This window comes from Vanessa tameamea, chromosome 27, assembly GCF_037043105.1.
Source record: "Vanessa tameamea isolate UH-Manoa-2023 chromosome 27, ilVanTame1 primary haplotype, whole genome shotgun sequence".
Classification (NCBI taxonomy): Eukaryota; Metazoa; Arthropoda; class Insecta; order Lepidoptera; family Nymphalidae; genus Vanessa; species Vanessa tameamea.
This window is the reverse complement of record NC_087335.1, coordinates 3,241,962-3,265,481: the sequence shown is the minus strand read 5'-3', so window position 1 is coordinate 3,265,481 and position 23,520 is coordinate 3,241,962. Positions and strand designations below refer to the sequence as shown.

Below are 23,520 nucleotides of genomic sequence, written 5' to 3'. Positions count from 1 at the left end.
TAAGCTGTACAATTAATAATTGTACATTTCGCTAAAACGAATACTTTGATTCTGTTAAAATTTTGATATTCTGAAACTAAAAACATACTATTTTTTTTTTATAACCGACTTTTATTTGTAACATTAAAATGTCAGTATTGTTTAAAAACGACAACTATAGAGTACGAATTATTGCACTCTGTGGTGTTGTAATAAAAATGTCAGTTTTGTCATTAAGGAAGTAAGCACATTGTGTTCATTTTAAAAATTACATATTTCACGTATTTCCTTACACATAAATTGAGTAAATAATTAGAGAATTGTCCATTGTAATTCCAATGATGGAGCTCTTTATTTGAAGCAGTATAAATTCTATGGAAAACACCTACACTACGCCGAGTGCTACGTATTTTTGTAAGTAACAATATCTTTTTGTCGGTTTAGCTATAACAGCTAAAGCTCGTAGCGTTGTTATTGATAGACCGAGATTATTTCGGGTACTGGTCAGTTATTTAATTTGCATACAATCGAAATTTCTTCATGCCTGATGTTAGAAAATAGAGTCTTTATAGGTCGTTTTAGTAACCACATCTTAATGAAATAGTAGTAGATTATTATTCATTTCACTTAAACAGTAGCGTTAGTTCAATACCTATATATTTTCTTATATAATTTTAAGTTTACATCAGTTGTAACCGAAGACTCTTCTGGATGAAGCATTATTAATAGATGGTTATTCTATAGTACTTTTTTGAGTTATTAATAATAAAAACAGCTTTATGAACTAAAATTGATAGCAAAGTGTTTTGTTCGTTGATTTATATTACTAAATCAACTTTATATTACTGAAGATACACAGAATGTTACCTGTAAAGTTGATTTATTTATAACTGAGACAAAGAAATAAATTTAGAAACTCTTAAATGTGTTACAAATATATCAGTGGAATTGGATACATATGTTTTGAATTAAAACAAGGAAATTAGTTAATAAAAGTAAAAGTAATGATAAAAAAAATTATACCAAATTTTGCTTATAAAGCTGGTGGACTTATTCACAGTCCGAAGTTGAGAAGTATGTATAGAAATGAAGAGATGCGAGGCCTGCCGTAATCGTTCAGACCGGGGGCCTCCGGACCGGCCTGGCGATGACCGGGACCCCCTTCTAAGCTCCCCTACTATCTTGCAGGAGGATCCCCACGATTTTCCGAACTTAGTAAGACTTGTAACATTTTAAAGTAGATAGCACATTTTTATTTCATGTGCACGGCAATTTTTTTACACATTTGTCTCCTCATTACAAATTTTTTATTATTTTTTTTGTTCCTGTTAGCTAATTTTTTTTTGTGCACAGTTAATTTGTAGATTCAGTATTTAATAAAATTGATGTGTGTAATACGAAGCAATGAAAGCTGATATCCTTCAACCAGTATCACAAAGCAAACAATGCAAATAATCTCTATATCGTATGGAGTAAACAAATGGATGACTGGACAGATTATTAACATGTTTGATAAAAAGAGCCTTTTTGTAGATTAAAAAAGATTAAAAATCCAGATAATACAAAGCTTAATGATTGACACCATCATAAATATACAATCTTATCTGTAGCCATTAGTGTGAAGAGGATAGTTCAGTTATTGTCGGACATTTCCGTTTGTTTAACAACATTCTTTATTTAAAATGTTTGGAATACATAATTTCTTATTAGTCTATGGTTGATCTATTTTGGTTCAGTTTTTTTTTTTATAAGCTTTTTGTGTACTCAGTGTCAACAGTAGCTTAGTTAACTGTTATATGATGAAAAAGAAAATATATATAACCAGACTTCCGAAACAGGTATGATATGATTGAATTATAATTGTGTATCTATATTAAAAAATGGGTAAAATATTTATTTTATGTTAAATACATATTTGTGTAATAATATTCTGGGGAATAATTAATAGTAATTAGTTGGCTTATTCAGTTGAGGCATACACTTGTTCCTTATTATTATGGTTGCCTTAAATTGTAAAACTTTGAAAAAAAAAAAAAATTAAAAAAGAACAAATGTTTTTTTTTAAATTATTTCTAAATATACAGAGTGAGACATAAGTGAAATTTATATTTATATGTATATAAAATAATTATGAAGTAATAAAAAGTTTCTCTTTGTATGTTTACTTTCGTCACGCCCAAAGAATTTCAATAAAAAAAAAAATATAATATTATAACCTAACTACTAAATAAGTTTATGAAAGATAATATAAAGTTACAGATAGTTATCATTTCGCGCTTAAATAAAAATCCAAACAAAAAATTAGCGTGTCACGATACGCAAACACTACGCGTTCGCTTGGTGATATTGCTTTGTGCAAGTTCGTCTGGATAGTTCATATTTTATATCAGATATTTTACCGCCAAAAAGCAAACCTTAGTTTTGGAATTGGTACAGACAGAACACTAGTTCCTCCAGTATTATTTTCTATACGGGCCGAAGTCACCACTAACTACCAGGGTTTGCCAGTATGAAATAAACATAGTTATTCAGATATTCTAATAGATATGAACAAAAACTAGATTACTAAAAATACGATTAAAAATCCAAATCGTACCGGTAGTTCTTAAAAAAAGTGTATTTAAACATACGTAAAAAAATCATACTCCAACTTTTAAAAGACAATGTTCGAAACCATAGAACTTTTGTCGTACCGAAATATAGATCCACTCAGTACGTTAGTTTAAACGGTAAGGCGCTGGTTAACTCTTGACGTTTGGGAGACATCTAGCTTGCTTAATTATTTTCATGAAATGCCTTTATAAGTGTAGTCATGATATATGTATGATAAAAAATCGATAAGGAAAACTCGATATATAACTGACCTATACGTAATTCCTAATTTATGATTCCTCATGCCAAGCTATATCTTAATAATCATACTTAGGAACTGTGTCGTATTAAAATCAGTGTGTCATTCAAGTGTTCTGTATTTTTTAAACTGCCAAATACTCTACCAATCATGGGATTAATGATATTATTATGCAACACAAAATGTTTATAGTTTCATTAGAGTTATCAAGATGATTGAATTATTTTAGGGTAGTCCGAACCAAAACGGAATAGCACCCATTCGCTTCACTTTTGTTTTTTTTCTTCTATTTCAAGGTTCCATGAAAGAGCTGTTTCAGCGAGTGTTTCTTGTACAACTTTTCAGTACTTTATGTCCTGGTTAATTGATGAACAATGAACTGTATTTTCTCGTACTTCATTATTCATAAATTACAGTCTATTATAACGATTCAACGTTTCGCCTCGATATAAATTACAATATCCTTTGGGTCAAGGACTAAACCTTCAACAGTAGTAGCACGAGCGACGATATTAACACGTGCCATTTCACACGTTCGTTGTAAGATTTTACGATTTTTTTTTTATTCATTTAATAAGTGTTAACTGAGGTTTGTCTATGGAATAACAAATAGCGGATGTTCCGCAATAGTTTTCTGTTGTTTTTGTTGTCTCAGTTTTTTTTATATGCGTAATTCCATTAAGTCGATTTTCTTTATTTAAATGTTAAATTAAAATTAGGGAGTTTGACTTTGATTTGCTCGACTTTGACGTAGTTAGAAAAAACAATCAACGTAGCGCTATAGATTGTGTATATATCATCATCATCATCCTAATGCCCTTATCCCAATTTTACTTGGGGTCGGCGCAGCATGTCTTCTTCTTCCACAAATCTCTGTCGGTCGTCATCTCACAAGTAACATTATTTTTAAACGTATCGTCTTTCACACAATCCGTCCATCGTTTCTTTGGTCGTCCCCTACCTATCCATCCACATCCATTCTGAAAACTTTTCTCACAACATGGTCCTCAGTCCTCCGCATAACATGCCCATACCATGACACCCGGTTTCCAGATAGCTTCTCGGTTACCGGTGCCTTTTTCCAAACTTATAACTTATTTCATTGTGTATATAATTTATATATATTTCCAAAGCTGACCCGTTTTTTTTTTTATTATAACAATTTTGAATTAATTATATTGTTCGTAATCCCGTGTCGGCAAAAATAAAATATGACCGACGATTTCTTTATTAAGTTTATCGTAATTACATTGTTCGTCACTTTTAATTTTCGTCTTACTATTATTCTTTAATACAAAGGATTGTCTGTTTGAATGTTTGTTACAAATCACGCTCGAACCGTTCAACTGATTTTAAGAAAAAATTAATAATCTACAGATCGATAAATTAATAAAACAATAAATATAAGTTATTTCTAGCCTTGAATTTTAATGATTTATACTTAATCTTTGGCAACGCACTTGCATGCCCCCCGGTGTTGCAGATGTCCATGGGCTGTGGTAGTCACTTTCCATAAGGTTAGCCTCCTGCTCGTTTGGCACCTATGACATTAAAAAAAATATCTGTATAAATCAATATAATGTAACTTTAAAAAGTTGACGTATTAAAACAATTAAACTAATTTTAAGTGTATATATGTGTGTGCATGCGTGTATTTATGCATCTGCGTGTGTGTTTATGAAAGAAGTTGATTATGGTACGGATAGCACATAGATTATTATTTCTGATATCGTTTCCAAATAAAATTTAATTAACGTCTAGGAAAACGGACGTATAAGTTTGTTGCAAAACAATTCAATCGTTATATTTCTAAAGAGTTGCAATAAATATTAAATAAACACGATAAACTTTACGTTATCGGCTGGAGGAAATAAGATTTATAACTTGGCGTTTTATGATTGCGAATTTCATTACGTTAATGGTTCTTGGGTATGAACATAAAAAATTATTACGTTTTAGGATATACCTAATTTTATCTAAATTGTACTTATTCGTTGTACTCCCTTACAGCGTTTGGATTCAGACAAACGTTGGTAATATCGTAAGGGGAAAGGTTTCGTGTCTTTATTAGGGTTGAATTACTAATTTAATGCAATTAGGACTGTTCCTAATGATAGGTTATATGGATTTCCTTGCCCGTCTCGTTGATCTCGTTGCTAGCCCATAAGACCCCAGGGGTTTGTCTTTAAGCCCCGGATTGGGTTGGTAAGAAGTTGTTAAGATTTTCAGTCATGAAGTTCTCAGTTCCGGGAGAAGGAAGTTCTTCCGTTTGGAGAAGGAAGATATCGTCAGGGAATTTGAATGTGGAGTATGAAATTCACACAATAATTTGGTGATGTGAATGTGGATTTAATTGTAAACCATCACGTAAAGGAAAGGCATTTTTTCAGCGGAAGGAAATTTACAAGCAGAAGGTCTTCTTTTAGCTGAAAGATATTTACGAGCTATTTTACTTTAACAAAATATAATGTAATATATAAAATTAAAGGAGTTGCGACGTAACTGTAAATGTGATATAAGCGAAACCATCGAGCGTCAAGAAGGTTTCGCTAAAAAGTTACACAAGGAGACGTACGCGATCGCAAACTTTAAACTTTACCAAGTAAAAAAGTTTCTTAAGCAAATTATTTTAGCAAAAACGTATAAACATTTTAAATAGTCATTCTACAGGATTATATAAAGTATGTATCATTTAAGGATTTGGAATACATGTTCTACCGAGAATATTCGGTAAGAAGCTCAGTAGTTAGTCATCATATCAAATTAAATACATCGTAGACTATATAGAATTAAAATATGTCTTGCATAGAATTCAATGTATACGATCTTTTGTATTTCCTATTCCGACTACGATGCCAAATTTCTTACTTTCAAAACTTTTTCTTTTATGATATCCGTAAAAAAGATAATTGTCATTCACTTTACTTCGGACGAAACTCTGGCAATAATATTACAAACATAGCATCATTTTATGCAATTTAAGCTAAAATAAGGCTTATACGCTTAAATGTAGATACAGAACTTATAGAAAGTTAAGTTTTTTGTAATTGCTTGGTGGTAGGGCTCTGTGTAAGTCCGTCTGAGTGGGTACCACGCCCTCAGATATTCTACCGACAATCAGCAGTACTTAGTATTGTTGGGTTCCGGTTTGAAAGGTGAGTGAATCAGTGTACCTACAGGCATAATAGACAACATCTTAGTTCCCGAGGTTGATGACGCATTGACAATTTAAAGAGGAATGGTTAATATTTTTTACAGCGCCATTGTCTATGGGCGGTGGTGACCACTTACCATCAGGTGTTACTTGTTCGTCCGCGTACATACACCATAAGAAAAGAGAACTGAGATGCTATGACCCTTTTGCCTGTTACATTCGCTCACTTACCCTTCAAACCGGAGTACAACGGTACAAAGTATAAATCCCTACGTGACATTGCGAAAAAGCCGGTTATTTGCCGGTACAACAAAATACAATTAAGAAAAAAGGACTAAGAATATTGTTTTCAATTCAATAAAAAAGTCGTTCTGCGTGCACTTTGACGTACAATATTCGGGGTCCCTAACGACCTTTTTGTCTCAAAACATTCAGGATTGGATTGTGTGACCCATAATACACACCATTTTTAGTAGTTTATACTATTTGGGACAAATAGTTTAAATTTTGCGCGGGAAACATACATTGACATAAAAATTTGAAGTTTTCGTCAAAAATATCTCCAAAATTTTTATATGTCCCCGAGTTACGATTCACACGTGGTATTCAATATTTATTAGTATATTGTCTAATGAGTTACACCTCTATTATAGTCAAGTCAGATTCCTTTAGCCAGTATTACTAAGAACCATTACACTTATTGATTAGCATATTAAATACTACCATACTTTGGAAAAGAAAATGCCTTGAGGAAACAGCGAAAAAACTCAGCGTGTTTTTGTTTTGTGAAATTGTGATTATTTACACATGTTCAATATCAAAGAGCCAGTAGGCTTGCGTTTCACTCCCAAGCTGTGCTATCAACCATGAATTCATTAATTGTATAATAACTTTTTGTACACGAATGTTCTTATACATTTTTTTTAAATTGGCAACAAAGGCATTTTGAACGCTTTTTTGGATACTTTTTTAAAATCGTATACATTGCCCGTGTACAAAAAAGTTACTGACTCTATGCAGTCGAGTAATAAGTTTGTCTTTGTTCCTTATACTTACAAAATCGTTAATATATTTCCGTACATACAAAATATTAGAGAATATATATTGAGAAGCAGCAGTTAATATATTGATTTCTTTAAATTTATGCCTCAATAATTATTCAGCCCCAAGATTATGGATTGCGCGAGTAGCCCCATATCCATAGCTTTGTCCAAAAGCATTATAGACATTATACCGTGAAAGTAATTAAAATATAATAACCTAACTTCATTACGATCGTTTTAGCAGGTTCATTTGAATGGTGATGTAGTAAGAAACAAACCAACATGAGTTATTGATACCCCAGTATCCGTTATTTTACGGTGATCTGATATATAAGTAACAAGGCAAAGGTTTCAGAGTTACGCTTCGAATTCAATATGATTAATAATATTTATAAATATATTTTCTTTGAATGCAATGTTTGCTCGTGCGCTTGTGGTCTATTGCGATGGAATTTCCCTATGTGTAATTGCAAATAAACATTGAATTTTTATTTTCCGTCAGCTAATAGGATAATTAACATTTACAATAAGTTTGCAATGCTTAGAGTATGGTTTAGTATTATTTCTGAATATGAATTAAGATATCGGTGTCATCGTTCTAAGGATCGTTCAAGAATGGAAATGTCGTGTTTGACCCTTTCAGACTTGGTAACTAAACCATACTAGTAACGTTTTGAAAATTGTTATTTTTTCATTGTCCTTTTACTCATCGTTCATGTTTATGTTATTCTATTACCAGCGGCTAAGTTCAAATCCAGGGTTGGGCCAGTATAAAGTTACTTAACTTTACACTTTATTGTACATCACAAAGAGAAAATAAATAAATAAAACATGTATACAGTCTAAATAAAAGAAGGGTACCATTTTACGACCTTATCGCTACATAGCGATCCTTTCCATGCAACCAAAGGTGTAGGTGAATTTATTGGGGTTTTCTGCCCAAAGTTGAAAGCAATTGAAAAATTTAAAAAGCAAGTTCGGATTCTGTTAACAAATTGAAAGTTTGTCACAATCGAATCGAAACAATCGCTGCCGTTTCCCTGTTGCGGTTTGGTTAAAGTTGAAGAATATGTTCGGGATCGTATCGAACTGATATAAATAAGTGGAGTTGGTCATCAGTTACAATTAAGCTGAGGTTTACTTTTGTCGAATTTGGATCGAAAGAGAACAGGATCATTACCGTTATAAGTTAGTACATCCCCACCCCAGGTACCCCAGGTAGGTAGTACTTAGACTGTCGTAACTCGAACAGCACGTAAATCGGACAGATGTCTGTCCGGTCGTGTTGTATTTACTGTCTAATAGGCTTATGGTACACCTCTTGTTTGCTCGTATAGTTGGCTAAACTTCCTTGAGAATGGAAGGACAAGAAGAGGGAGTCTTGACCGGAATCGGGCATGTGGACATCATCAGAATTTGTATATGCTATAGTATCCATATAAACTTCTTACTGATATAATAAATGGGAAAGTTAAAAGTGATTGGGCGTTAAATATTCAATAACGCTCGAATTACTGGACATGAGGATGTATTAGACTAGAAATTAAACTTTAATTTAATATTTTATTTAGTAAAAAATTCCTAAATAAAATAAATAAAGTCCTAAATAAAGTCCTTAAATATATACACATGTGAATTAAATATAGTTGTTGTGTATCTTGACTGCGTGGAATGATGGCAAGAATGTTACCATCATATCCCCATTGAATCGCAATTCCGATCCTCTGGGCAAATAACGAACCAGCCCTCCTGTCACCAGTGGAGGCAATAAGGCGAGGTGTTATACTTTTAAACTATTTTGGTAACTTGATTATATCTAGGAATAGGATTATGAAAAAAAAATGCGTGGAGTTAATGCTTGTTGACTTCCAGGCAGGAGACATAACATACATATATAATTGTATTTAACTAACATGACTGTATTTTTAGATGTTGAAAAAGAGTAACTACTGAGTTTCTTGCCGGTTCTTCTCGGTAGAATCTACATTCCGAACCGGTGGTAGCTTTACTTTAAATAGTTTGTTAAATGACGATTTAAAAGTGCTTGTAAAAGCCTACTTGAATAAAGTATATTTTGATTTGATTTGATTTGATTTGATAGGACACGAAATAAATTGACAGCCACTTATAATGTTTCTTTTTTGGGAAAGTACATCATTTTAGGAGTACAATGCTTGGAATTTCTTACTGTACAATTTATACTTTATGAAATAACTGCTCGTATACTCTGAGTGAGATCAATTCTGATTGACACGCCAGGCTGGGCGTTGGTTCAGCCATCGTAATTGCTTCGCGTGCAAATATTACTATTGATTAAAAATTCATTAATACGTGGAACAATTGAATCCTCTAATGAACTTTTGTTTTAGTCAAAAAATATTTTTATCGAAGAAATATTTTAATACGTATCATTTATATAACGACTTTTGACACAACTTAACTACTTAACCAAATTAAACTAACTATTTCTATTGTTAATTGGCGTCCGTTCTTAACGGAGAGTAACCAATTGCACAGAACATATTGCATAAGTATGTGTGTATACCAGGTATACTCTGTATCCTCTCCTATAATCCTAAGAGGCGGTAGTCAGACAAGACAGGGACTCTGTTAGTTCTGAAAGAGTTCAGGTACAGAACCAACAGCTGTACATTACAACTTTCGAACTCCAGCGAAATTCAATAACATTTTCCAATCTGGCTTGCGATTTAAAACCAAGTCTTCGTCATTTTCAGACTTATAACGTAGTTTTAATAATGATAACCCACCACTCTTAAAAGATAAAAGTACTACGAAGACACTCTAATACCGTTATCAGTTATTAATCATGATTTTTAGTTCCTAGAAAATAATGGCAACGCGGTTGTTTAAGTACTACTGATAAGCCTTCATAAGTTAACAGGTTGGCTGGCCTGTTTGTGTGATGTATTGTAACGATTTGGTCGGACTTATACCACGTTTTTATTAGCCTGTATCTATCTATGAAACGGTATCTCTTAACGTGATTTTCAGCATCTTGAAGACGTTTGTTGAACTTGTATATTGGCTCACGTACCCTTCTGAACTTAAATAATGACCAATGACGATAGAATTATTTAATAATTGCGTTCTAGTATCCTGGCCAACTATGTGAACAAAATAAAAATTAAAAGTACCGTTAACCTAGTGTCTATTTTAAACTATTCTTATAGACCACAAATGAAAATGACTTTTTAAAAAACATAGACAAATAACGAATTGACTTTATAAGAACAAATAATAATCAACCATTACATTGAATACTTTGAATTAATAATTATTCATAACTAAAACGATTTTTTTTCTATTAGTCAGAAATTCTATATTGATGCACCTGAACTTCGCGCCAAAAAGTAAACCCAAGCCTCTGTGACAGGCGATCGCGATTTTTTTTAAATATATTACGCTACAAGGTATTGATGCATTGAGGCGATAAAACTGTCATATTATCTATAGATATTATATTTATTTGTAGGTACATCGACATCACACATATTATAACAAAAGTTACTAAGAATAAGTTAGAGTTAGAATCTAAATAAAACACTACAGAAGAAACATTAAAATGAGATTAAAGAAACTGGTAAATAACTTTTAGTGGTGCTGAAAGTTCTAATTATACCTATAATCGATGCCACACAGGGCTAAGGAGATTGATCGATACGTCCCAAATATAAATTAAGTTACAAAACTGTCTCTAAAATACTTTCATTCAAAATGGGCATCATTTAAATCACGTGTCTATTGAGACCACTGGGTAGTGCGTACATTATCGTCACAGTGCTTATAATTCAATCTTAAACAATTGCGCCATTTGCAATTTAGTGTTTAGAGAATTCCCTTCTTTAACTTTTTATAGAATGGCATAGATAAAATGACTGCGTCCGTAGCAAATTGTATTTTGAAAATTGAATAAGTTGTACGATTGCTTCGGATATTCGATTGGTTTCAGATTATCGGTAAACGATAAACTAACAAACAATATTCGTATGATAGGAAATAATGTATATTTAAATAAACAAGATTGTTTGTACGTGTAGAAGACAAACATTTATTTTGCGTTCCTAGACCATTCGTCCGATTGTGACCTGGATTAGTTGTATGGAACCGCGACGGTCCTGGTGCAAAAAACATATATTTTCTTTGTATACGTGTTCAATAGAAACATTCTTGGAACCCCTAATTCTACGCTAGCGAAGACAGGGCGGCAAACTAGTATTTATAATTTAAAAAAATTGGTTCTATTCGAAAGCAAAATATTCGTGTTTATTGCAAATATACCCATCAATTTGGTAACTCGTTGTGCGTTAAGGAATAAGCAATGTAGAAAAATAACAATAAAACGTGTCTTGATTATCGAAGCTCAGAGCATTTGAATTAACTACCAACATTATCCGGCACATGTATAGATTATTACGGAACAACCCCATATTGTTCGGATATCTTCAATAAATATTATTATAACAAATAACACTGGTAAATCAAAAATACACATCGTTAGTAACGTGAAATCTTTTGTCTATTTATGTTTAAAACAATACAGATAATAGGAATAAAATTAGAATGTTCTAAATTCGAATAGCTCTTTCTTTATTTGATTTTATTAAATTTTAGAAAATTTCAGTGTTCATCAAGAAAATAAATTTATTTCGTATTTTATAATAATATAAATGTGAATACTACTTGATTTTTTTCTTATATATTTAACTTCAGGAACGTCTCGTTAAATGTGCAAAAGGTATTCGCCAGCATCGCCAGAAACTTGTATATGGAATCTTTCACTAAGTTCATCACTGACGGTTCCCTAATTTTCAGGAAAGAAATGTAACTGTAGAAAATGTAATTTCAACGACATTACATATAAGTAGGTAACAGCGCTGCGACAATACTTTTATTGGCACTTCGCTGATTCGCTGATTTCCGAGGAAATTGAACGGCGGGATTTTCTTCGAATTCGAAATCACTAAGTATTTCTTTAAATTTTACATCTTTTATCAATTGTCTGATTTAAAGACCAACAAATATGTCTACTTTAATCTTTGCTTCACTCAGCTTAGCAAATTTTCCAAAACGTTACGAAGTTTTCTTTATTAATACAAAATTATGAAGCACCTTTCTTGTTACAAAATTTAGTTTACCGGCGTAATTAAACAAAGCTCCATTTCATTAGTCGATAAGCCGATCGATAAGAGGGGAATCCCCACTGGTTATATAAGTTATAGCTAGTGACGACTGCCAACAATAAAATGGCTTGTATTTGAAATCGATCACCCCAAATTAGTTATTAATAACATTTGTTAATAGGTTTTGGTTTTGTGGTTTGTGTTTTAGAAATGTCCTGTACGACGAATGTGTTTATTATCGATGAATGAGATTTCTATTCGATTAAAATGCTCATGCTCGTTATTATATTGAATAAACGATTCGTTCTGCTCACGGATTGTAGAATAGTCTAAGACGTCATTCAGAAGCTACCATTGATTTGAATTCTAGAAGAAAATATAAACGTCAATCGGACAATTAATATATTCGTGAACAAATCGTATAGATTTTTGAATATAGTAATCGGCCTTTAGAGGATAACGACTTATTTTCTATCGGTTAGAAGCTATATATGTATGTAAATGTACAAATGCAAACAGTTCAGTGCCTTTGTGTCCTCTGTTTGTCAGCCGATTCTTTTATTTTGTTCTATGTCGACGAACTTTAGTGTAATCGATTATTTTTGAAAAAGGAACGTTCCCCATTAGCGTTTAGTCTAAATCTGTTGATAGAAGATCAAAGTTCAGCTTTTTAAACACTTGAAAAGTGATCAAAATATGAATATTAATTATTAGCATCGCGTAAATGTTTGCCAATTTTGTATATCGCTTAAAAATATTACGAGCAAGGTGATCACATTAAATAAAGAAACAATTGTGGTCTAGAAGATGTAAATGAAGGAATACATTTTAATTGTAAATTAGGCATTAGTGTTATGAGCTATGTAAACTTAATGTGCAATTTTAAACTCTATTCTTATGGTAATAAGACTTAATGTAATACGAGTTTCGTTTAGAAAAACATCGCAGCCATTGTTAGGTACATTTTCTTTATGATTTATTATTGTAATTTTTATTTAGCTTCGAAGGGCGAAAGTTGTAGATAAGCTTAATTTGTGATAGGCGTCAGTAAGGTTCTGTAATTAATCGTTTGCTAATTGCCTTCTTCAATATTTCGTGTATTAGTATTTCGCTCGTGGCTTTACTTAGATTAATTCAGCGCTAAATTGAAATCTAAATAAATAAGAAATCAATATATTTTAATGCATACTCTGGTGCTACAGTGAAATTTATTTCATCACTAGTTGACTTGAACTGACAAACGTCAAGATTTTTACGATGTATATTTTCAAGTCAATCGTGCCTTTTTATGCACCTTGCAATACTACTTTTAGAATATATTATGTGTTGCCATTACAAATGTTTCATGTTAATACTCTATTTTTAACATCCAAAATATTTATATTAAAAAACATAAACATTATAAATGCATACATTTAATAAAATAAAGGTTCTTGCCGGTTCCTCCAGTAAAATTTACTATCTGGATTTTATATCAGAATTTTCTTGAAATAAATTTAATATCGAATACAAAGTAGCCGCGTTGTTTATAAGGATAAACAACTTGTACCGATTGAAATGAAATAGGGCTTCATTATGTTTGTCTCTATACTTACTACCGTTGAAATAGCGGCACCGTTTGATGAATATTTAAGAAAGACAAATCACATAGCTCTTTATCGTATGTGTCCAGGTTAAGGGATAATTCTTAAAAACTTTATATGTGATATGATTTTACTTTTTGTTACAGCTTTATTATCTTTAAGACGTGTTATGTGTTAAGACGTTTTGGTATGGTAAAGTTGCGGCGTTATCCGAAAAACATTAGTAATCTATATTGTGCTTTAAATTGTTGGCAATAAAGTATATAATGGTTTTCGACAGTCGTGCGGCATCTGCACGATGTTTCCGTCGTGTATGTCGCTGTTGCCGAGGAGGAACGAGCCGAGGCCGCCGAGGCCGGGGCAGGCGCCGGTCGTTCTCAATGTCTACGATATGTATTGGACGAATTGGTGAGCCATTTTTTTTATTATTCATTATTAATTTTTTATGTGGTTTCTTGCCAGTTCGGATTATTTCGCAATTGTCACTTAGGACGGAGAAGAGAAAGATAGAAATATACTTTTTTGTCACACGCTGCAGCTTTAAACAAATGGCAATTTTAATTTCACGGATAATTTTATTTATGAAAACAATTTGACCACTATGACGATTTGTATAGTGATTGAACTTTCTTTTCTGCTTTTAATGAACAAATCTACACAGACGTGTTGTCTTTGACTTTCTATCTTTTTTTTTGCAATTAAGCCATCTAAAGTAAGTGTGTCATCACCGCCCATAAACGCTGTAAGAAATATTACCTACTTCTGATATCGAAGATGCGTCAAAAACATTGGGAGCTATGATGTTATGACACTTGCGCCTGTAGCTACACTAGCTCACTTACCCTTCAAACCGGAACACAATAATACTAAGTATTGCTGTTTGGTATAATATCTGATAGGAGTTTCGCATTTGTGCATTCATTTTTGAATTAAATTTACTCGACGGTGTGCATTTGTGGCTGCGTAGGTAATACTAACTCATATATTTTACACCAAACCGCAATATTGTCGTGTTTCGGGATGAAAAGTGAGCCAGTATACATGAATGAAGAATGTAACATGGTTGGCTTTATTGACTGTGATTGTTAATATGTTTACAATGTCGATATCTGGTGGTGACCATTTGAAAAACATAGAGATACGTAATTAATTATGTTTCTTCATTTCGCTCCCTGTTTAATAATTCATTGACGATATATTTAGGTACGATGCCATTTGACCTAAAGTAGCTATTCAATTAAGTATTGACATTGTCTGTGTATAAATGTAATTGTCTTTGATTAGTATCTAATATATTTTACATAATGCCAGAAGGTTATGTTATAATATAGCGTAAATAGTAACTAACAATACTATGAACTCATTAGTGACTATTAAACGATCATATAAGAATAATAATTATTATTAATATCATCGATCATTGGTGTGTGCTGAAGATTTTATTGTACGACTTCGTGTAGGTACACAGCGGGCGCGGGAGTGGGGGTGTTTCACAGCGGTGTACAGGTGCACGGTTCGGAGTGGGCGTACGGAGGACATCCGTACGCCTTCACCGGAGTGTTCGAGATCACGCCGAGAGACGAGAGGGAGCTCGGGGAACAGTTCCGATTCAGGTATTTATATGAATACACTGTATTAAGCGATAGATTTACGAGGATGTTTATTGCTTTACAGTAAAGCTACGATATTGTTTTTTAATTCATATTAAATGTGTTCGTGTTAGGAGGTTTTTGTCGGTTACACACTTTTGGAATGAAGTTGTTTTACGCGTCTTGCGGGAGATTGGCCGAAATTGCCGAAATCGTCAGGTAAGGAAACAGCGTTATGCTTCCTTCAGGCGACCTTTCACTTTTATTTATCTTTCTGTCTATTATATATTGTTTCATATAACATTATTTAAACTTATGTTATTGTTTTAATTCATACTGGATTTAATTTTTCGATATTTAAATAGTCTCAAACGTTGTTAATTTATTTTTTTGTGTTGTCATTCAAGACGTAATAGCGAAAGCAACTTCGTTCCAATCCGGTGTACCACGAGACATATCTTTTATTAACGTACTAATCTTTAGAGCCATTCTCATATTCTCTATGGGTACCAACACTTATCAACTAACTTATGGCTATGTTTGCTTGAAGTGTTAATGAGCCAGTGTAATTACAGGCATGAAAGATGACGACCTCCGTAATCGAGTGGTGTGTACACCGGTTTTCATGGGTACGCCACTCCGAGGTCCCGGGTTCGATTCCCGGTCGAGTCGATGTAGAAAAAGTGGATTAGTTTTCTATGTTGTCTTGGGTCTGGGTGTTTGTGGTACCGTCGTTACTTCTGATTTTCCATAACACAAGTGCTTTAGCTACTTACATTGGGATCAGAGTGATGTATGTGATGTTGTCCAATATCTTGTTTGGTGGTTCATTAAAATCTAGGCGAAGGCTAATATCTGATGAATCTGCCTTACTGAAATATCAAAACAAGAAAACGTATACAATCCTACTAGAGACTGACGAGACTGACATTGACCTTGAAATTACGTTATTTCATTGGTCGAGAAATCTTTATAATCTATGTTATTCCTTATGGATTGATGAAAATTTCGTCTTGAATGTCAGCGAAGTTGTTATAACTTTGGAAGTCAAATTAAAGTGGATATAAGTAGTTAAGTGGAACAGTATTGGATTATAAAACAATATATATTAATCGTGAAATGTTAGTCGTGCCAGTACAAGAGCAATTAGAAAATCGTATGGAACTTGTAAATCTAAGGTTTTTTTCGCCTGCTCTGATTGGAATAGGTTATAGAAAGTTACAACACGATTAGGTTATGAAACGCCATTATATTTTATTCATACAGATTTGACGTTCGCCACAGATTATATATAAATGTTACCATATATATTTTTTTTGTAATTTTAAATAAAGTATTGTTTATTTTATTAAAGGCAAAGTGTACACATAGGGTACACGGATTTCAGCGAAGAGGAAGTCAGACGTCTTGTCACAGAATTAGGCAAGCAGTTCCGCGGTGACAGGTTAGTGTGTGTTCGCTTATATATTTAGTTGTATACTAACTTAAGTAGTTATATATAAATTTAATTATATTTAACGGACATAACTAATGTTGTGTAATAAACTCTTCAACCTGATCCGGTTTAATACATTTTTGTCAAACGAAGATTCAAAGATGCTTGTGAAAGCCTGCTTGAATAAAGTATATTTTGATTTGAATTTAATCAAATTCGTACTGTTAGAACTGTTAGAAAAGAATAGTAGATACTTTTACCCTCCTGAATGCAATTTTCTGCGCATAACTACTTCGAATTTTATCACGGTTAAATGTATCTATCTAACCCGCCCAGGTTATCCCTTAAGGTCAGTCGTTGACAATCGTTGCGGCCAATTGATCTCTCTGCTAGTTCAATATGAACGCATATTATAAGTTTTTATTTTTTGTTTTCTTTGTTATTTTAGTAACCACGTAAAACTGATTCCTAAAACACTTGGTTTGATAAATTGAGTTTTATATTTAAACATTACATTAGCAGCCTGTAAATTTCCCACTGCTGGGCTAAAGCCTCCTTTCCCTCTGAGGAGAATGTTTGGAGCATTTTCCACTACGCTGCTCCAATTGGGGTTGGTAGAATACACAAGTGGCAGAATTTCGTCGAAATTAAACACATGCACGTTTCCTCACGTTGCTTTCCTTCACCGCCGAGCACGAGATGAATTATAAACACAAATTAAACACTTGAAAATTCAGTGGTGCTTGTCTGGGTTTGAATCCAAAATCATCGGTTATTCTAAAACTAAAAAAGAAATGATCTAAAGTGGCCTGAGAGTGTCATGGTTTTTTAGAAAAATGTGCTCTTTTGTTCCGTCGTACCAAGTTTCTCCAATCACGTATAAAAGCTAATATGTATTCTCAAGAATATCAGTTAATATTTTTCTGTCATAAAAGCATTTTTAATTAAACTATTTTTAAATTTCAATCGATAGTAAGTTTGGGCGGACGCGATCGCGAACTACTAAGACTACTTTACCTTAAGGCTGCGGTTACCCATCTATCTTAGAGAAGCGTATATTAATAGCAAAATTGAACTCTATGTACTACGTAACAACGTTTAATTCTACACATATACAATGTTCCCGTTGTGTAACTACAGCTTAAAGCGAATCAGACGGTTGATTCAATATTTGGTAAAATAATGGTCACTAGTTTAGTTATTGTGTAGAACAAGTCAGTTATATAATTATTTATTTATTATTAATAAATTGTAGACAGTTGTTTAATTGGTGGTAGGGCTTTGGGAAAACTCATTAGATAATCTGCCGCCAAACAGCAATACATACTTGGTATTGTTGTATTACAGTTTGAAGAGTGAGCCAATGTCACTACAGGCACAAGGGACATAACATCTTAGGTCCCATTGAATGGTTAATATTTCTTACAGCGCCATTGTCTATGGGCGGCGGTGACCACTTAACATGAGGCTCATTTGCGGGTCCGACTAACTATTATTATTTTTTTCTCTTCCAGATACCACTTAATGAATAACAATTGTAACCACTTCACGTCCGCCTTCTGTTTGGTGAGTGGTTTTTTTTTTTATAGCAGGATCTGACCAAAGTTCGATTTCCGATAAATCCGATGGGACGGTGACCCGACACGACCGGGGCGCCAATTCTATCATATAATAATAATACTAATAATACGTCCCCGATTCTATTTCGATCAAACTGCAGCTATTTCTCGCAATAATAAAACTCAGCTTGATCGTAACTGAGTGCCTGTTTATATCGGTTATGATCTCGATCTAACTTCGACAGATCCACGACTAGAGCTTTGTTCCAGTCGAACAGGTAACGATAACGTTTGGATTCGATTGCGATAAAGTGACGAGTGAGAGCTGAAGATCAGTCTTTAAGCGATTTCGAGACCGTCTTTTGTATAAACATTGTATTTTTTATTCGGTATGTAGAGTAATATTATTTGTGTGGTACAGGCGTTGTGCGACCGAGACATCCCGGCGTGGGTGAACCGTCTAGCGTACGTCAGTTCCTGTGTTCCCTTCTTACAGCGCTGCTTGCCAAAGTAAGTTGTATTTAGAGACGTTTGAAGGAAGTCCATTGATCAACATCGACTGGCTTACCACGGGGCCTACCGCTGGACAAATGTTTTTTTTAACTCTGGGAACAGTCGAGAAACGTATTCCATCAACCGATTCTACGTTTAAATACAAGTCTGGCGGAGTTCGTAATATTCATCTGACATATGCAGGTTTCCTCACGTTGCACTCCTTCACCACCGAGCGTGAGATGAATTATTCGTATAGATATGAATTAAGTATATGCCTCATCGAATGGTACCCCCTACTGGACTGTAATCCACGATATTTAGTTAAGATACATGCAAATTTTTCGAATTTTATAAGAATTATAATATTTCTTATGTAAGCGCTTCCAACTTGGCATTGTTGATATTTTGTACAAAGATTATCGTCTGAATTGAATGAAAGAGAGCGAAAGGGAAGGAAAGTGCGTGTGAGTGGTCGCGTAAGGGGGTAAGCGGGTGCTACTATAAGCGTGTCCTGGGCACCAGGGAGTGGCTGACGCCGACCGCGCTGCAGCACTCGCTCGCCGCGCACTCGCGCTCCTCCTCGCCCTCCTCGCCCACCACGCCGCAATAGCGCTGTGAGTACGCCGCACACCACACTACACCGCACCACACTACACCATACTACACCATACTACACCAAACAACACTACACCACTCTACATTACACTACATTCTCGCTCGGCTCCACCACGCCGCAATAGCGTAAAGCTACTTTATAATACACTACACTACACTGCATTGTCATCATATCGTCCTAAACACCGCCGCACGTACTGCACTATACAATATAGCCTGTAATATAGAGACAGCCTGTAAAGGACTGCACTCGCGACTCACCTCATTTTGATTGTCAATAACACTACGCTCGTAACCCGGCACCTCACGAGCCCCCACCGCACGCCATTTTCACCCTACATATATCAATAGCAGAGAAAACATACAACGTATGTACATTATACACTGTGCACGCTATATAATATATAACGCTGTTTAAGCCTCGGCCCCGTATGTCTGGTGGCTAGGCCGTAACGCCTTAGAACCCAGGATGCGTTCAATTTCTGAGACGGTGCATCAAAAATGATATTATTGGCGACGATGTCTCTTTAAAAAAATTTCAATAGTAACCTCTTGTATAGAATATGCTTGTTTTAATTTTAATTACAATTTCGTAGACTTGTATGTCTGTCATTTTTCTAGATTACGAATTGCAAATACATTATATATAATTATTTTATAATTTTACGTCTTTATATTAACAGTTCCAGATCCTTTATAAAGTACCGCACTATGTTTAAGCTTCTCTTAAATCACGATGTGTCTGTGACTGACTGTGCTTTACTGTGCATTGAGAATATTTGTGCGATCCGTTATCAAGATCCGGCTAAGTTATAACCGCGTGTGGATACAACTTACGCTACACGTGGACTTTAAACACAAATCAAATTAAAAATAAACATTATACAGATAGGCTTTTCAAGCACGTTCGATTCTTCATTTGAAATGTTAAGCTACGAACGTTTTGGAATGTAGATTCCGGTGAAGAACCGGTAAGACACGGATACAATACAACAGTGGATGATAATTAATACAATAATAACCTTTTTTTTCTCCAGACGAGAATCTGCGGCGATGCAGATGCAAGAAATAACGTGTTGTGCGTAATGTATAGGTTTAATACTAGTTGACACTCCATTTGGCGCATTGTCGAAAGTAGTACGTAAGTGCAAAGTGTTGCCAGATTGAATAATATAACTTGTAACAACGAACTCTGATAAAACAATAAACTGATCTTCCAAGACGAAAGCGAAATACAAATGGTTATTCGAAAGTTAAAAATTAAGTCGTTTTTTTTTTTATAAAACTAGCCTGTTATATCACAGTTCTATATATTTATTAATTATAACGCGATAATATTAATAATTACATTTTTTTTAATGATAAATATTTCAAATTGTTCCAATAATTTTTCTTTTTAGAGATGTTTAAATATTTATAAAACTATAGTCACAAATTTAAAATATCGGTCTTGCTGTATTCGGGCAACACTACAGAGTTTCAAAGTGAGCGTAAATATGTTCGTAATAAAAAACTCAGGCGAGAAACAGAGACGACGTGAGAGCTCAACGAGGCGAACTATACTATGTTACACACTCCACTCAACTAGAGAAGACATTCCTTGTTAAATCAGAATATTATGAAAGACAATTACTCATTTTGAAATCGTCCCAATATTTATAACAGTCTAAGTACAATTTGGAAAATTGTGTTTGAATCTCTAAAGGTTTTCACGTAAAAATGTTGCCCTAACTTAAAATAGTAGACAGTCGTTTGTAGAAAATATTTTTAAACCCTACACGATTTCAAAAGATCACGGCATGAAAGAAAAGTATACGGCAATACAAGATTATTCTTCATATGCAGAGACTACGATCATTGCATTGGTTGCAATTAAAAAAAAACGCGTTGAAAATGGTTTAATCAGTTTAAAGCAATTTCATTAATTTTTATTTCTAAAAACAGCTAAAAAAGCAATATTGAAATGGTAATATTTAAATAACCTTATATTAATTGAATTTTTTGTTACATATTTAAATAAAAAACTGTATTTTATAAAGCATAAAAACGACTGCTCAAAAAAGTGATTTTTGAAGTTCCTAAGAATTGAATAGTATTTTGCAGTTTTTTACGACATCCATGCATTTCGCTTCTTCAATTAAAATATAAAATCTCAAAACAAATTATAAAATCACCAAAAATTTCAAGTTAATCGTAATTTAATATATAAATATAGTTAATAACTACCGTATCTTTTTACCTATTTTTGCACTTAAGCTGTCCTAACTTTTTTATTCAACTGATGAACTAAGGTACAAATATGTTTTGTTTTTTTTTTTTTATAAATTCCACTTATAATATCCTATATAAATTTCATGTTCATTCATTTAGGCTAAATAAAATGTAGATTTAGGGTTCCGTCCGTCGATATTTTATTAGACTTAATGATATTGTCGTATTCGTGCAAATATTAATAAATATACGGACTTTTTTAATTATTATCTGTGGGCGATATTTAAAAGGCTAGAAAGAATAATACAATTTAAGAAACTTTAATCTATCTTTCTATACAACTTGTGATAAGTCCATACTTTGTTTAATTTTTTACATTTAGAGTATGACTTTTTTTTTAATGAAACTGCTTCCTTTTTTAAGTCTGTATGTACCCAATACCTTTACCATTCACAAGTAAAAATGAAAAAAAAAAATAACGTCATAATTTCAGCACAGTATTTTTTCGTTTTGATATAATTGTATTTTCTATAATACTTTGAATGGCCATATATAATGGTTTTCTGTTTGAACTAAAGGTTGACTGGCAGAGAATGCCTTCAGGCATTAAGTCCGCCTTTTGTGCCATTAACTTTGTGGTGGTCAATAAAGTTTTTAAATAAATAATGAACATTACCTACGTTTCTAATATTATATTTAGTTTTGTAAACTAGAAGTGCCATGACACTAGTGGTTGAATTTTATTATAAATTAAGTATAATGTAGATATAAAAATTAATAATAAGATTAGTTCAGCAACGTACATTGTATCGGAATATAATTTTATTGATGTCAAACTAAAGATTACATCCTTATAGTTTACAACTGAAGGTCAGCTTGGTACATAATGGCGTTATCCATTTGCGCAAATGCTGTAACTAATAATGTATCTCGACAGTACTCGCCCTGCGGCTCACCAAGCTTTTACGTGGAGCACGCGTTATTTAAAGTATCTAACTATATGTATGTAAGCGAAATGGGAACTGACCTTTAAACGGAGTTTGAAAGGTGCATTATAATTTGCGAAATAAATTGATGATTTTGTGCTTCAAAGAATTTTATAATTGGTCTGTTTGAGTTGTCATCGATGTAGTTTGACAGGTTGGTATGGCCTCCCAAGGATATACGATTCTCTGCTGAGAAAAGAATTCCATCATAGTACACGACATACTATAGTTCTGCAGGCGGACTACGTTAGACTTATTAATTTTTAAAAGTGAACTATTCTATCAAAAAATTAATAAAAATTATTAAAAATTTAAAAATTTAAATACCCAATGTAAGTAAAATGTAATTTTTCTTTAAAAATAAATGGCTACACCAGTGTGTATCGGTCCAAGAGATAGTATCGAATTATTTGTGATAATTGATGTTTATCAACTAAACAACTATTGTTAAATTAAACTTTAACAAATTTCATATGTCTGTTGCACAAACTGACGCGAATATAAACATCATTAACAAGATTTTAAACCTTATATCCGTTCCTTTTTATATCGTTTATAATTTATTAATCATGTACATGAATTGATATTTTCCATTTATATATGATTTCTTTTTTCTATACACTTAAAAATCATTTTTTTAAGTTTACTAGTTATTATATGAAATGTCAAAATCTATGTATACTCTAGATTTAATTAAAAAGTATTAGGCTAATAATATACATTAAAATCATTCGCAGATAAAATTCCGATTTAATAAAATAACGGTTTAACTAGATTATAGATTAATTAGTTATTGTTATTAAACTTGACAATGCGCCAGATATTGTAAGACGTTTTTCAAATAGAAACTTTTTTTTTTCCAAAGTAAAGATCGCGTAT

General features: G+C 33.0%; 1 protein-coding gene across 3 annotated transcripts; it reads left to right on the top strand.

Moving 5' to 3' along the window:
• The first annotated feature begins 152 nt into the window (after positions 1-152).
• Positions 153-21,402, top strand: LOC113392010 (deubiquitinase DESI2). 3 transcript variants are annotated; one of them, XM_026628204.2, is made up of 9 exons: positions 153-393; positions 1,040-1,194; positions 14,032-14,159; positions 15,212-15,364; positions 16,695-16,784; positions 18,290-18,341; positions 18,756-18,844; positions 19,352-19,443; positions 20,482-21,402. In XM_026628204.2, the coding sequence occupies exons 2-8, from the start codon at positions 1,066-1,068 to the stop codon at positions 19,437-19,439; spliced, it is 729 nt and encodes a 242-aa protein (XP_026483989.1). In that variant the 5' UTR covers positions 153-393; positions 1,040-1,065; the 3' UTR covers positions 19,440-19,443; positions 20,482-21,402. The 3 variants fall into 3 exon arrangements, with proteins under 3 accessions (XP_026483989.1, XP_026483994.1, XP_026483992.1); XM_026628209.2 differs by lacking the exon at positions 1,040-1,194 and having other exon boundaries at positions 158-393; XM_026628207.2 differs by lacking the exons at positions 153-393; positions 1,040-1,194 and adding an exon at positions 1,445-1,817.
• Positions 21,403-23,520: the final 2,118 nt, after the last annotated feature.

Bases quoted from the DNA above. Each gene is read 5' to 3' on its own strand.
- LOC113392010 (XM_026628204.2), top strand. From the start codon at position 1,066: ATGAAGAGATGCGAGGCCTGCCGTAATCGTTCAGACCGGGGGCCTCCG. The intron at 1,195-14,031 runs GTAAGACTTGTA...GGTTTTCGACAG, and splicing joins CCCACGATTTTCCGAACTTA to TCGTGCGGCATCTGCACGAT. The intron at 15,365-16,694 runs GTATTTATATGA...ATTTTATTAAAG, and splicing joins GGGGAACAGTTCCGATTCAG to GCAAAGTGTACACATAGGGT.